This window comes from Podarcis bocagei, assembly GCF_964188305.1.
Source record: "Podarcis bocagei genome assembly, chromosome: 8".
NCBI lineage: Eukaryota > Metazoa > Chordata > Lepidosauria > Squamata > Lacertidae > Podarcis > Podarcis bocagei.
The window spans coordinates 77,261,917-77,274,903 of NC_138133.1; the positions used below are offsets into that span (position 1 = coordinate 77,261,917).

Here is a 12,987-nt window from a genome sequence, read left to right on the forward strand (position 1 = left end):
AGCAAGCCCTTAAAAAACAACCCAGAAACAGTTGGCGCTTCCTTGCACACATCTGTGTGTAACTTGTAGTTTGCCCTTGAGGATAGTGTTTGCTGAAGAGATATTGTTCTGACTGTTGCTGCAGAAACTCTAGTTGTAAAGAAACTGAAGAAGTTGTACTTGCATCATGCAGTGATCAAAGGTATATTTGGGGGAGAACAACATATATTTGGACTATTCCTCTAAGCCTACTCTTTCGCCTAGTTAAACAATGTTTGCATTAGGTTAAAGGCTGTTCAGTGAGAGCATGCCTTATGTCTGCAACATGCTGTTCTGTTCTGAAGAGTTTGGCCGTTTTGAACTGCAAAGACGGAGCTGAATAAAACCAAACCATTAGGGCAAAGGGACAGTACTTGCACTTGATGCTTTGCAAACCTGAGTGATCAGCTGACTGTCTGGGCTTGCAGAACTTGGTGCGCTGGACTTTCCAGGTGCAACCGATCAATGATGCCTCAAAGCCCTGCCTTTAACTTCCTCACACCTGATGTCGTATGATACATAAGGCATGGCTTGGCTGAGACAGCCTCATGGGGAGGTCTGGCAGGCCTCACCAAGGCTGTGGGTGGGAGGTTGCCATTGTCATGTAGCAATTCCAAAGACCAGACATTTTGCAACCAACCCCATCAATATGGTCGCAAGCTTCTTGCTATGCTAGCTGTATGAATCGATGCAAACATTTCTCCCACAGTGTTCAGATTGGGACTTTGCTTCTGCTGCCTCCGAGGGTATATGGGACTTGTACAGCTTTTGACCCAGCTGCCAAAAAGTTTAACCTTCACCCATTTTAATAATAATAATAATAATAATAATAATAATAATAATAATAATAATAAGTTTTTGAGAGTCACTATTTGGCAACTTTAAGCTTGCCTTTCTAGAATTATGTCCATGCCTAAATAAACTATCATTCTTTGCAATCCAAGCTATGCCAGAGTCTCTGTTCCTTTCTCTTTCATGAGACTTGAACCCTTAGGAGGCTGTAAGGAGCCCTCACTCTCTAGCCATAGAACTGGTTTCACCAGAATCTTCTGCAACAGACAGGTGTTAGATGCAGATAAGTCTTCTCTGGAGGTGAAGGCTTGCAAGCCACCCACTTATAGGGATGGAAGGACCTGTCAATTTCATTTCTCTGAGTTTCTCATTCTTTCAAATTTCAGTTCTTCAAATTTTGCAGAAATTGCAATTACTTTTTTAAAAATCCTCATAAAATTCACCAGCATTTTAGTCTGAATTTCTCCTAATAAACACATCGGCTGTATGCAGTTTTGACTAATGTACACATTTTTGCAAGCAGTTTTCCTTAATGTAGTGTGTATTTGTTATTCTTCAATAATACCATCATTTTAATTCATTCTTTCCCCATTACATGAATCTTTATAAACATTTTTTTGGTTGGGATACTGCATTGCAAAATTTCGATAAGTGCAAATTTCACATATAGTTCCAGGAAGTCCACATTTGATAGATTTGACTTTAAATGTAGCCAAATCAGATTTCTCCACCATTTCCTATTCCCTTATAAACAGACCTTGTCTGTTTGCATTTGGTGATATTAGGGGTGGTGAGTGATGCCCTCTTGCTGCATGCCAAGATGACTCTAAAGTTCAGCAGGTATGAATTCTCAAAAATAATAGACACTGGTCCCACTTTACGAATATTCACTATGCAAAAATTCACTCATGCCAACACAAGGAATTTGTAGCCAAACCACTGCAGATTCTGTGGTTGGGAACGCATTAGAAATTTCCCCATAGGAATCAATGGAACTCATCAACTCATTATGTGAACGGAACTCGTCAACTTGCTATGCAAACAGTTGTGTAATGAACGACTTCCAGGAAATGTATTGTATTCATAAAGCAGGATCTGTATGTACAGCTTCATAATGTGGGTCAAGCAATCATGCTTGAATGATGCCTTAGGAATGTTTCTTCTTGACATGTTAGCTTTCTATAAGTAGCACTTTTTATTTGGGGTTTATATCCAGCCATAGTGACGTGGGTGGCGCTGTGGGTTAAACCACAGAGCCTAGGACTTGCTGACCAGAACGTCAGCAGTTTGAATCCCCGCAACGGGGTGAGCTCCCATTGCTTGGTCTCTGCTCCTGCCAACCCAGCAGTTTGAAAGCACGTCAAAGTGCAAGTAGATAAATAGGTACCACTCCAGCAGGAAGGTAAACGGCGTTTCCGTGTGCTGCTCTGGTTCGCCAGAAGCGGTTTAGTCATGCTGGCCACATGACCCGGAAGCTGTACGCCGACTCCCTCGGCCAATAAAGCGAGATGAGCGCCGCAACCCCAGAGTTGGTCACGACTGGACCTAATGGTCAGGGGTCCCTTTACCTTTTATCCAGCCATACAGACTCCATCCCTTTTGTTTTGTAGTGTAAACATTTCAACTGTAGTGCTTCACGTTATGGAAAGGGATCCCAGATTGCTCAAGGCTCTGTAACTTTGCTGCCTATGATTGCAAAGGATTAATGAGTAATTTCCCAGTGAAGAGACAGGTAGAAACACGATTTAAAGTTGTATGTTCCAACTTATGCCAAGGAAGTATCGTATTGTGTTGAAGAATATATGAATGCATAGAGCAACTTATTTATGTATCTCCATATCCAAGCTGGAATCTAAAGAGGCTTTAATAACTACTTTAGGATTTTGGAGGGGTTTGGGTGGGGTGCGGGTAATGGAATGCAGTGCCTTTTTCCTTGGAAAGTTACACACAAAAAAGTTCTGGAACAAATGGGACCGTTCTGATTTGTTATAAGACAGCTTTGCATGTTTATATAGTTTAACTGTGGATTTATGCTGCCTTTATGAAACAGGAACATTGCATGCACATACAAAAACGTGGATCCCTGTGCTATTTTTGTTTTTAAATTAAAAATGCAACTCTGGTCTTTCTTTCTTTTTCCTTTCCGGCAGGTGGAAAAACCAACGAGCTCACTCTTCAAAACAATGCAAACAAAGCAATTATTCAAGGCCTTATCCCCGATCAGGGCTATACGGTTCAGATTGTGGCGCTTGCTAAGGATCAGGAAAGCAAAGCGGCTCAAGGCCAGTTCCGAAGTATGTTTTCTCTCCCGTTATCTACGTTTCTCACAGGGCTTTGCAAGAGGCTGGTTTTCGAGATGAGCATTTGAAATGTGTTTTGCAATGTGGAATGTGTGCTTTCTTGCCTGTCATCACACCGCAGAGTCTTGGAATCAAGGATCCAAAGTTGAAAAGAAAAGCCCCCAAGGATGGTGCAGACATGGGGAGCCAGATTCAACTAAACAGTTGTGTTAGCAGGAGCCACTGCAATGAGTCCTGCTAGTGTAACTGGGGCTTACCCACCAATTCCAACACAACCCGCAAATCAGCTTGGTGGAAGGGCAAGAGAACCTCCAGAACAGTGCGTAGTAGGAAAAGTGGAGAGTTCATTCCATCTGGCAAGCAGAAATGCTTCTGATTATGGAATGACTGTAATAGCGTGACGTTGATTTGCACCCTCTGAACTCTTCCCTGGGCAATGCAGCCATACTTTATCTCATACTTAGAGAACTCCAGCTTCTCCAGTTCCGGCTCATAGCTCCGTGGCAGAACACATGCTTTGCATGTTCCAATTCAATCCCTTACACCATAAGAAATGAGGATGGGGAAAGAGATAGTTTAAAATACTAACTAATAAGTGGTGGGAAAGACCCCTGCATAAGACTCTGGAGAACCACTGCCTTTGGGCCAGGGCCTTAGCTCAGCGGTAGAGCACCTGCTTTGCGTGCAGAAGGTTGCAGGTTCAATTCCCAGCATCTCCAGCTAGGGCTGCCCCTGTATGGGCCTCTGGAGGGCTGCTGCCAGTCAGTGTAGACCATACTAAGCTAAATGGACCAACAGTCCAAATTGACATATGGCAGATTCTGTCTTTCTTATGTGCCAATCACAGTACAGTGGTAGCTCGGTTTTTGAAGGTAATTCGTTCCAGAAGACTGTTCGAGTTCTCAAACATAGACTATTGTATTTTAATATTTTGTTGGAAGCCCCCAGAGTGGCTGGGGAAACCAGTCAGATGGGTGGGGTATAAATAATAAATAAATAAATAAATAAATAATAATAATAATAATAATAATAATAATAATAATAATAATAATTCAAAAACTGAAAACTCAACAGTTAGGGTGCAGGATCTTGCACTCAGCAGAAGCCTCGTGGCATGTTTGACTTTCGAGGCGTGTTCGAAAACCGAAGCATTTACTTCTGGCTTTACAGCGTTTGAAAACCAAAATGTTCGTCAATGGAGATGTTCGAAAACCGAGGTACCACTGTATGGAGTCCTAAGGTACCTGTCTGAGTTCTCCCAACTCCAGACACTGATTTTTTTAAAAAAACTCTGAGCTGGAGCATATACTAGGCTTGCCATATTCCCAAAAGTGGAAAATCTGGACAAAGTTGTTGAGCCTTTATAATTTTATTTTATTAGGTCAAAGTTGTTGAGCTTTTTCAGATTTTTTAAAAGGATTTAACAACAACAAAAAATCACCCCCCTTGACAATTCTGCACAAAAATACTCCTGGATGCCATTTTCCTTCCCAATTCCTGGATGTTTCGAGGAAAACCCGTACGAATGGCAGCCCTAGCATATACCCTCTAGGTGCAGAGCCAAGTATGGACCAGTGGACTTCTCCCGTCAGATGTAAACCAGAGTACAGGTGGGATCCAATATGTGTGGTGTGTGCATTTGCTCAGAGATTTTGGTAGCCTGCAACATCCCTGGCAAACTCACAGAGCAGGCTCTCCATTGCTACAACCGAGTGGTGTGACTTGGACGCTTATCTGGTATGCAATCAGATCTTCCTTTCCGTGTCTCTGCCTCTTGAGGCGAGTCCTCTCTCTAGTTCATTTCTGTGCCCATTGGTGCTGTGGGTCCAGAGCTGTAGCTAGGTGATCTTGTGCCCCTGGCAGAACCATCCAGATTGCGCCCCCTAGCCACAGACAAATTAGCTCTTCTTTCCGCCTCTCCTTCAACCCAGCCTCCACCCATTCAATCCACCCTCTATGTGAAACCATTTCTTATCAGGCAATAATCAATATTTATGAACATATTTTTAGCCAATTTTGTGCGCCCCAATTGCCTGCGCCCCTGGCGGGGGCCCACCTCACCCCCTAGCTACGGCCCTGGGTGGGTCACTGGCAGTGACTCCTAAAATATATGAGTCTGGACCCAGAAGGAAATCCTGCATCCATTGGCAGAGGCCTGATGACTGTTGATGAAGAGAAGCTGGGCCTAGCTTTCTCAGAGCCATTTCTCAGCGTAACTGGCTGCATTATTTGATAGAACACCCCGATGCAAGAAAACCGCCAAGCCACATGCTGCTTTTAAGTTAAAGAGCAAACTGTTGAATGGTTGATCCAGGCTCTGAGTTATTTGCTGTGGTTGTTTTCAGAGTTGCTTAATTCCACCGGAAAAGCAAGGTTGACAGTGTGATTTAGAATGCAAGGCTGACAGTATATTCCAAAGCTTGGCTTTGGTCTGTGTTTATTGGCTGCAGCGAGACGTCCTCATGGAAGCATAACGGCTTGTCTGAATGAAATCAGACATCTTGTGCCTCTCACAGCCCGCCTTAAATGTGGATGTGCTGTAAATGGAAAAGAGTTCTGCGGGCACCTTAAAGACTGACATGTTTGCCATTTGCAAAACAACAGCAAACCTCTGGTTACGTGAAACATATTCAATAAACACACAAGACGTAACCAGCTGTACTTTTGAATAAATAAGGTATACTATTAATTGTATCAAATTGTAGATTTCAACAGAAGTAGCTCATAAAGCATTACCTAGAGTTTGTACTACTGATGAGGCCCAGGATGGCGAAACAAGGCTAATATTCTGGAAATCCTTGTCTTAGACTCTGTGAAAGGATTCTGTGGAACTGTAACAACCATTCATGTGGATTGTTGGACTCGATGAACACACAGGTACAATAGACACTTATACATATATGGACCTTATGCATGAACTGATTAGAGAATGAACTGATCCACTGGGTCTTCTGCTTTTTTTGTTGAACTTTATGAGCTACTTCTGTTGAAATCTACAGTTTGATACAATGAATAGTATACCTTATTTATTCAAAAGTACAGCCAGTTACGTCTTGTGTGTTTATTGACATGTTTGCCATGTCATAAGCTTTTGCAGACAACTGTTGTCCTGAGTTGCAGGTAAATATGTACACATGGTTGGCATTGGGAGGAGGTGGGAAACAGCGAAGTCAAAGGGAAATGAAATGCTAAAACGTAGACGCAGTGATAAGTGTCTTATTAACAGTGGTAATTCACAAAAAAATAAACACAATTCTGTTGACAACACAGGTGTACCAACATCGGTAAGCCAATTAACACATGCAGCACGATGAATAATGCATTACCTTGTGAAATGCCCCAAGATCTTTTGATGAATTGCAGTATATAAATCTAAAAAATAAAATAATTTTCCCACCAACCCCCACCCCAAGTGTAGATATACTTGAAACTCAGGATAACAGGTCATACATCTGTTAAAGTAGACTGCAGTCCACAAAAACTTAATAATTTGTTAGTCTTTAAGGTGCCCTGTGACTGCTTTTGCTTCAAGAGACAAGCAGCAACTCTCTGAGAAATGTGGTATATAGTTAACATTTCTTAAGACCACTGAGATTCATCTTTATTTTAGTGGCTGATTCACATAAATATTATTGTTACTATTCTTTTCCATTTCATTTCTATACCGCTTTATATTTTTTAAGAACAAAATCTCAAAGCGGTTTACCAGCTACATTAAAACACTGAAAGAAAACAATCCAGAATAAAACCATTACTGAAGAAAGTATACATTCAAAGCAACAGAACTAACAGGAAACTAAAATATCATCTCAAAGATTTCCAAATACAACATTACAAAGCTACGGAATGCACATTAAACGCAGCAAAGTTAACAATTTTTGCTACCTTAAACATTTCAAAAGAAAACATTACTAAATGCATACTAATGCATATTTAAAGCAGCCCAAGTAACAAGAGAATAAAATAATGTGTGAACAAACTGGAGTTTTACAAACTTGTGTTTGCAAATTAAATGTATTGCGTATATCCTCACTTTGTAACCAAGGTTTGGTTGTGATGCCTTTAAGAGCGTCTTTTCACTAGCAAGCTACAATATGTGAAAAGGCCCAAAGGAAGGATGAAAAATATAAAAGGGGAAATGTATAACTGACAGATCAGTAGCATGACTGAAAGAGGGCCATGAGCAGAACATGATTTTTTAATAAGATGCAGCCACCTCCTCCCCAACAATGCTTTAAATAGATGGCTTTTATTAAGTCGGTTACACAATAATAGAGGCATGGTCTTGCTGCAGTAAGACTATATTTAGTTTTCCACATTTCAGGAAGACTGTACAAATTGGAGAGGATTCAGAGGAGACTGACGACAATGGGTGTTGGTTTTTTCTTTAAAAGAATCCAGAGATATAAGAAGCATCTGAAAGGGTTGTTTCTAGTCTAATGAAGAACAGATAAGGGTAACATTAAAATAGTTCGGCAGAAACGCCAAGAACCATTTTTCTTCATTACAGCTTGGAAAAAAGACAAGACTTTCATTAGCACTGTATTCACTGTTAGCCAATAGTTAAGGGGTTGGTTTAGGTTTATAAAGCCTTTTAGGGTGGCACTGTGGGTTAAACCACAGAGTCTAGGACTTGCTGATCAGAAGGTCGGCGTTTCGAATCCCCGTGATGGGGTGAGCTCCCATTGCTCGGTCCCTGCTCCTGCCAACCTAGCAGTTCAAAAGCATGTCAAAGTGCAAGTAGATAAATAGGTACCGCTTCGGCGGGAAGGTAAACGGTGTTTATGTGCGCTGCTCTGGTTCGCCAGAAGCGGCTTAGTCATGCTGGCCACATGACCCGGAAGCTGTACGCCGGCTCCCTCGGCCAATAAAGCAAGATGTGCGCCGCAACCCCAGAGTTGGTCACGACTGGATCTAATGGTCAGGGGTCCCTTTACCTTTACCTTTACCTTTGTCCCATTTCAGTCTCTGAATATTCAAATCAGCCGTGCCTTTTTGAGTTGGTTCTCTGCTCACCAGATTTGGACATTGACGGCTCAGACAGAGGAATCTGTGACATCCGTCCCACAAGTCTGGGACTCCTGAAGACTCTTTTCACATGGGCTGGTGCTAGAGTTAAGCTCTGTTGCATCCTTGTTGGCTGCTTTAAATGTCTTGTGCAGATTGGGCCTCAGTCACGCATTGTGCTAAGTGAGACTAGCCTTTGCTGACCTGATGCCTGCCAATTGCTAATTCTGCTCATTTTGCTGGTGAACCGTTTATTTTGTTGTCTTTCTTTTTTTAAAAAAAACAACAACTGTTTTATTCTATTTTTGCCAAAAAATGATTTGGCAGCTGCTACGGACCCAAAAAGAAGCCTAAACATTTTAATATATTTAATATGCATATGTTGGCGACAACAGAATTCAAAATTAGAGCATGGGAGAAATGGAACGCAGACTGCCTCATGTAGCACAACATGGTAATTTCATCTAAAGAAGCCCATTTAATCACTGGGATGCAGGGTTTGTTATGCTTAGGTGTTCCTGTTTTAACTCTGTCCACCTTTGCAGTTAAAGATATTGAGAAGAAGAAGGAGACCTCAGGAAAACCCAAGGTGAAGCCTGCCACCCCAACGAAGGATATTGAAAGTACACAACTTCCAGAAGTAGAAGGTCAGAGTTTGTGGGGAAGGAATGTAACATGGCAATGTTTTCTGTGTTTTCTAAAACAGGCCACATTGTAATATACACGGTGGGTATTGTTGCAAGCCAACATTTCGTTTTGTTCTTTCTCAACCATTACTCACGTCGGCGACTTCTTAAATACATCGTTAATTATTATGAGAACAAAATGCTACACATCAGTAACGATAATGTATTTTGGTTCAGTTTCAGTGCTCTGCACACCTGTTAAAGCAGAAATTTAGGAGTGGTGTTTGTAAAAGTAGAGCTGTTCTGCAAGTCTACATTCCAATCTGAGCATGGTCCACCAGATGTGGAGTTGGGAAGTTTTCTTCAAATTGTGGAAAGAACCCAAATCCTCCCCCATCCATAGACTTGGCCAAGTAAGGTTAGGATGTTGAGTTGTCCATTAAGATAAAAACCAACAGGAATGTGTCCTTGGAAAACAGCAAGCTTAACTCCATGCCAGTCAACATAAGCCTTGAGCAAGGGAGCACTTTTGTTGTGAGAATGATGTCATTTTCTGATTAACAAACTAGGTTTGTCAGGGGTAATGGTATCTTTGTGTGCCAGTGTAGAGTATGTTTATAATGAGACACGCTTTGTGCTTAAATAGCTTCTGGGAGCAAATCAGGTATTTTTTCATGCTATTATAGAATTCAAAACACCTTTTTTAAAAAAATAGCATTCCAAAGTAATTAGACCCCATTAGCAGTAATTTGCAAAGAATAAGCACATGCAAGAGCCTAATATTTCCAACCTCAAGACTTCTGAAACCCTCTGTCTTTTCAGGTTTGTATGCTGGTGGGGAAAATTTGTCCTTATCTCTTTTATTCCATGCTGGAGAGAGTCTGGCTTATTTTGGGGTTACTAGTAAAAAATACTTTGCTTTTGAGCAGTATTGGTCATACTAAAGTGTCAAGTAAGTATCTTAAATGCAGAAGGCATACATAGAGAGATGTGTCCAGAATCCACGCCAGAGACTTACTAAGAATTCACTACCCAGAGATATGTCCATCGGCCATTATTTTAGATGGATTCAGGAAGTAATCCAAACTGAAGATCCCCAGGGATTTGGAATAGGTTGACTGAGCTGTCTCAGCCATAGATACTGGCATTTCATGACATATCTTTAGGCACCAGGTGAAAACATTCCTCTATAACCAGGCCTTTGGCTGATTAACCAATATATGACCTTTGTGTTTTTGGGAGGGGAATAGTTTTTGCTTTATTATGTATTATTTGTTCTCATTTTGTATTTCTATGTTGTGAACCACCCTGTGATCTTGGGATGAAGGCTAGTGTACAAATAATAATAATAATAATAATAATAATAATAATAATAATAATAAAGGTTGGCTCAGCTGGAAGTAGCTCTGCTCCTGAATTGAGTTTTGAATACAGGTGAGTTACACTGGCATCACCTTGCCAATAAAGGCCCATATAGTTAAAGCTATGGTTTTCCCAGTAGTGATGTATGGAAGTGAGAGCTGGACCATAAAGAAGGCTGATCGCCAAAGAATTGATGCTTTTGAATTATGGTGCTGGAGGAGACTCTAGAGAGTCTCATGGACTGCAAGAAGGTCAAATCTATCCATTCTGAAGGAAATCAGCCCTGAGTGCTCACTGGAAGGACAGATTGTGAAGCTGAGACTCCAATACTTTGGCCACCTCATGAGAAGAGAAGACTCCCTGGAAAAGACCCTGATGTTGGGAAAGATGGAGGGCACAAGGAGAAGGGGACGACAGAGGACGAGATGGTTGGACAGTGTTCTCGTAGCTACCAGCATGAGTTTGACCAATTGCGGGAGGCAGTGGAAGACAGGAGTGCCTGGCGTGCTCTGGTCCAGGGAGTCATGAAGAGTCGGACACGACTAAACAACTAAACAACAACAACACACTGGCATAGTTTAGCTCAGCGTATATCAGGCTGGCTTCCTGTGGTTTGGATTGCTCCACCAGACTAGTCCTAAGCACGCTTACTTGGCAGTAAGCTCCATTGACCCCAGTGAGATGGTGCTTTCAAGTATACATGCATAGCACTGCTCTCTGGGGAACAGGGTTACACAGATTCGTGGAGAATTGATCCGTCAGTGGCAAGAGGCTAGAATGGCAAAGCCAAACCTCCCTTTTACAGAGTTGGTATCACTTTGAATGAATACTACATGCTGGGGCCAAAGGGAGGAAAGCAATCGCCTTTATTTAGTCATTATTTGGAATGTAAAAGGTGAAAGATTTATATGATCTGAAGAGAAACCAGAGGATACGCCACCCTTCAGAATGAATGTAGCCTGGTCGATTTATGAATGAAAACATGAAATGCAGAATAGGTTACATAATAAGAGAAATTGTTCGGCCTTAGAAAGCTCAGAGGCCTTTTTTTGTAGCCGCTATTGGAAAGCTAATGATGAACGTTGACCTGGACAGGTGAGCCCAGTTCTGATGTCCTGAAAGGCAAATGGTTTCTTTACTAATGACTGATGGGAGCTCCCTGGAAATGTAACCACGGTTTATAGTGTGTTCAATCATCAAAAGCGTCTCTGTTCTTCTGGTTTCTATCCTCAACCTTCCCTGGCCAGGCACTTAGCTTCTCTTCACGCTTCCACAGTTTTAAACTCAATGGCTCATTAATCCAGTCAAGTCATTTTGCTCTCTTCAAACAAGAGAGCGATTCCTTTGGTCGCTTTCCTGAGCTTCCCTGCATTGAAAAAATCTTTTCTGTGCAAGATAAAAGGGGCAGTGGGCTTTTTCTGCTCTCACCGTTCCTGAGTACACGTGGCATGAAACTCTTAAATGCCTTTGGTGCCTCTCCAAAAAAGCCTTTTGTGTTGCCTTGTGTCTGGTTGTCTTGTCATGGTTCTCCAACTACGTTGCTCCAGTTATTTCGGTGGAACAAGACTTAACTTGGCAGACAGCCGCAGGGGCTCTTTCATTTAGAGCATCACTTTCATTTAGAAGTTGTACAAGTTCCAATTTTTTAAAAAAGACATATAAAAATGTGTTTTTTTGGGGGGGGGGGCTTAACTATCAGTGCGAGACTTAGTTATGTTCTTTAGGCCAAGGGATAATAATTCTGTTTAAAGGACTTGCCCCTGATATTATGATGCAGGCACAAAATAGACTTCTCTGTATGGAAAAGAAATCAACATATGTCAGTGTATTTATGGCTGTTTCTTTTCCACACGCAAGCTGTGGAAAAAGCAGTGTGATGGAGAACAGCGATGGGGACCCTGTGGTCTTCCAGATGTTGCTCTGCTGTTGCTGGATTTCAACGGTATCTTGAAGGCTTCAGGTTTGCCATCGCTGGAACAGAAACTAGGGACGGGCACACCCAACATTTGCAGTGTGAAAGTATTCTCACATGTTTATTCATATGTCTGGTCCTTTGGTGAGTTGGGGACCTCATAGGCTCCACCGGATTGAGCGGATGAAACCAACGGTGGATTCAATGGTCAAGAAGGCGGTTTCTGAATGTGCCCTAGAGGGAAGTGTGGGGCAGAAGGGGCTTGCCCAGCTGGAAAGGGAGCCCATCTAGGAAAAGGAAACTCTGATGCTAAACCTGCTGCTTTGATTGAATTGTGCGCCTTGCCTTGAGATCATTTTTGACATAATGATAATAATAATAATAATAATTATACCCTGCCCATGTGGCTGGGTTTCCCCTTCCACTCTGGGCAGCTTATAGCATATATAAAACATAGTAAAACATTAAAAAGTTCTCGATACACGGCTGCCTTCAGATGTCTTTCTTTATCTCCTTGACACCTGAAGGGAGGGTGTTCCACAGGCAGGGTGCCACTACCGAGAAGACCCTCTGCCTGGTTCCCTGCAACTTTGCTTCTCGGAGTGAGGGAACCAGCAGAAGACCCTCAGAGGAGGACCTCGGTGTCTGGTTTGCACTCCTTCAGATGATGAGTTATAAACATTTTATTAAGGGATTCATAAGTGATCTGGAATGAAAGAGGAAGCCAAGTTCATAGGTTGATGACACCCAGTTTTTCAGAATGATTAAAACATGGGTTTAAAAACAACAACTAGACAACAGCCTCCCGGATTCTCGTGGAGTCCTCAACACATGAGGTGGGATGGATTAACCCTTCCCTCCCAAACAACAAACACTTCAACAACCCTCCCCCCACCCCTTTGCACAGTTAGTTTTAGAAAAAAGCTCCCATCTATGCCAACCTGTCCCTGAATGCTAATTACACCACGGG

At 42.1% G+C, this 12,987-nt stretch overlaps 1 protein-coding gene across 5 annotated transcripts in view; it reads left to right on the plus strand.

Annotated features, from left to right (window-relative positions):
- Positions 1-12,987, plus strand: part of COL14A1 (collagen type XIV alpha 1 chain) — a 136,009-nt gene that overhangs the window by 20,675 nt on the left and 102,347 nt on the right. For 4 of the 5 annotated variants that reach the window (XM_081204267.1, XM_081204268.1, XM_081204265.1 and 1 more), the window contains exons 4-5: positions 2,961-3,104; positions 8,663-8,764. The exons of the other annotated variant lie outside the window; for it this stretch is intronic. In XM_081204267.1, coding sequence (XP_081060393.1) covers positions 2,961-3,104; positions 8,663-8,764 — 246 coding nt within the window. The remainder of the gene's footprint in view (positions 1-2,960; positions 3,105-8,662; positions 8,765-12,987) is intronic. 5 annotated transcript variants of the gene reach the window in all.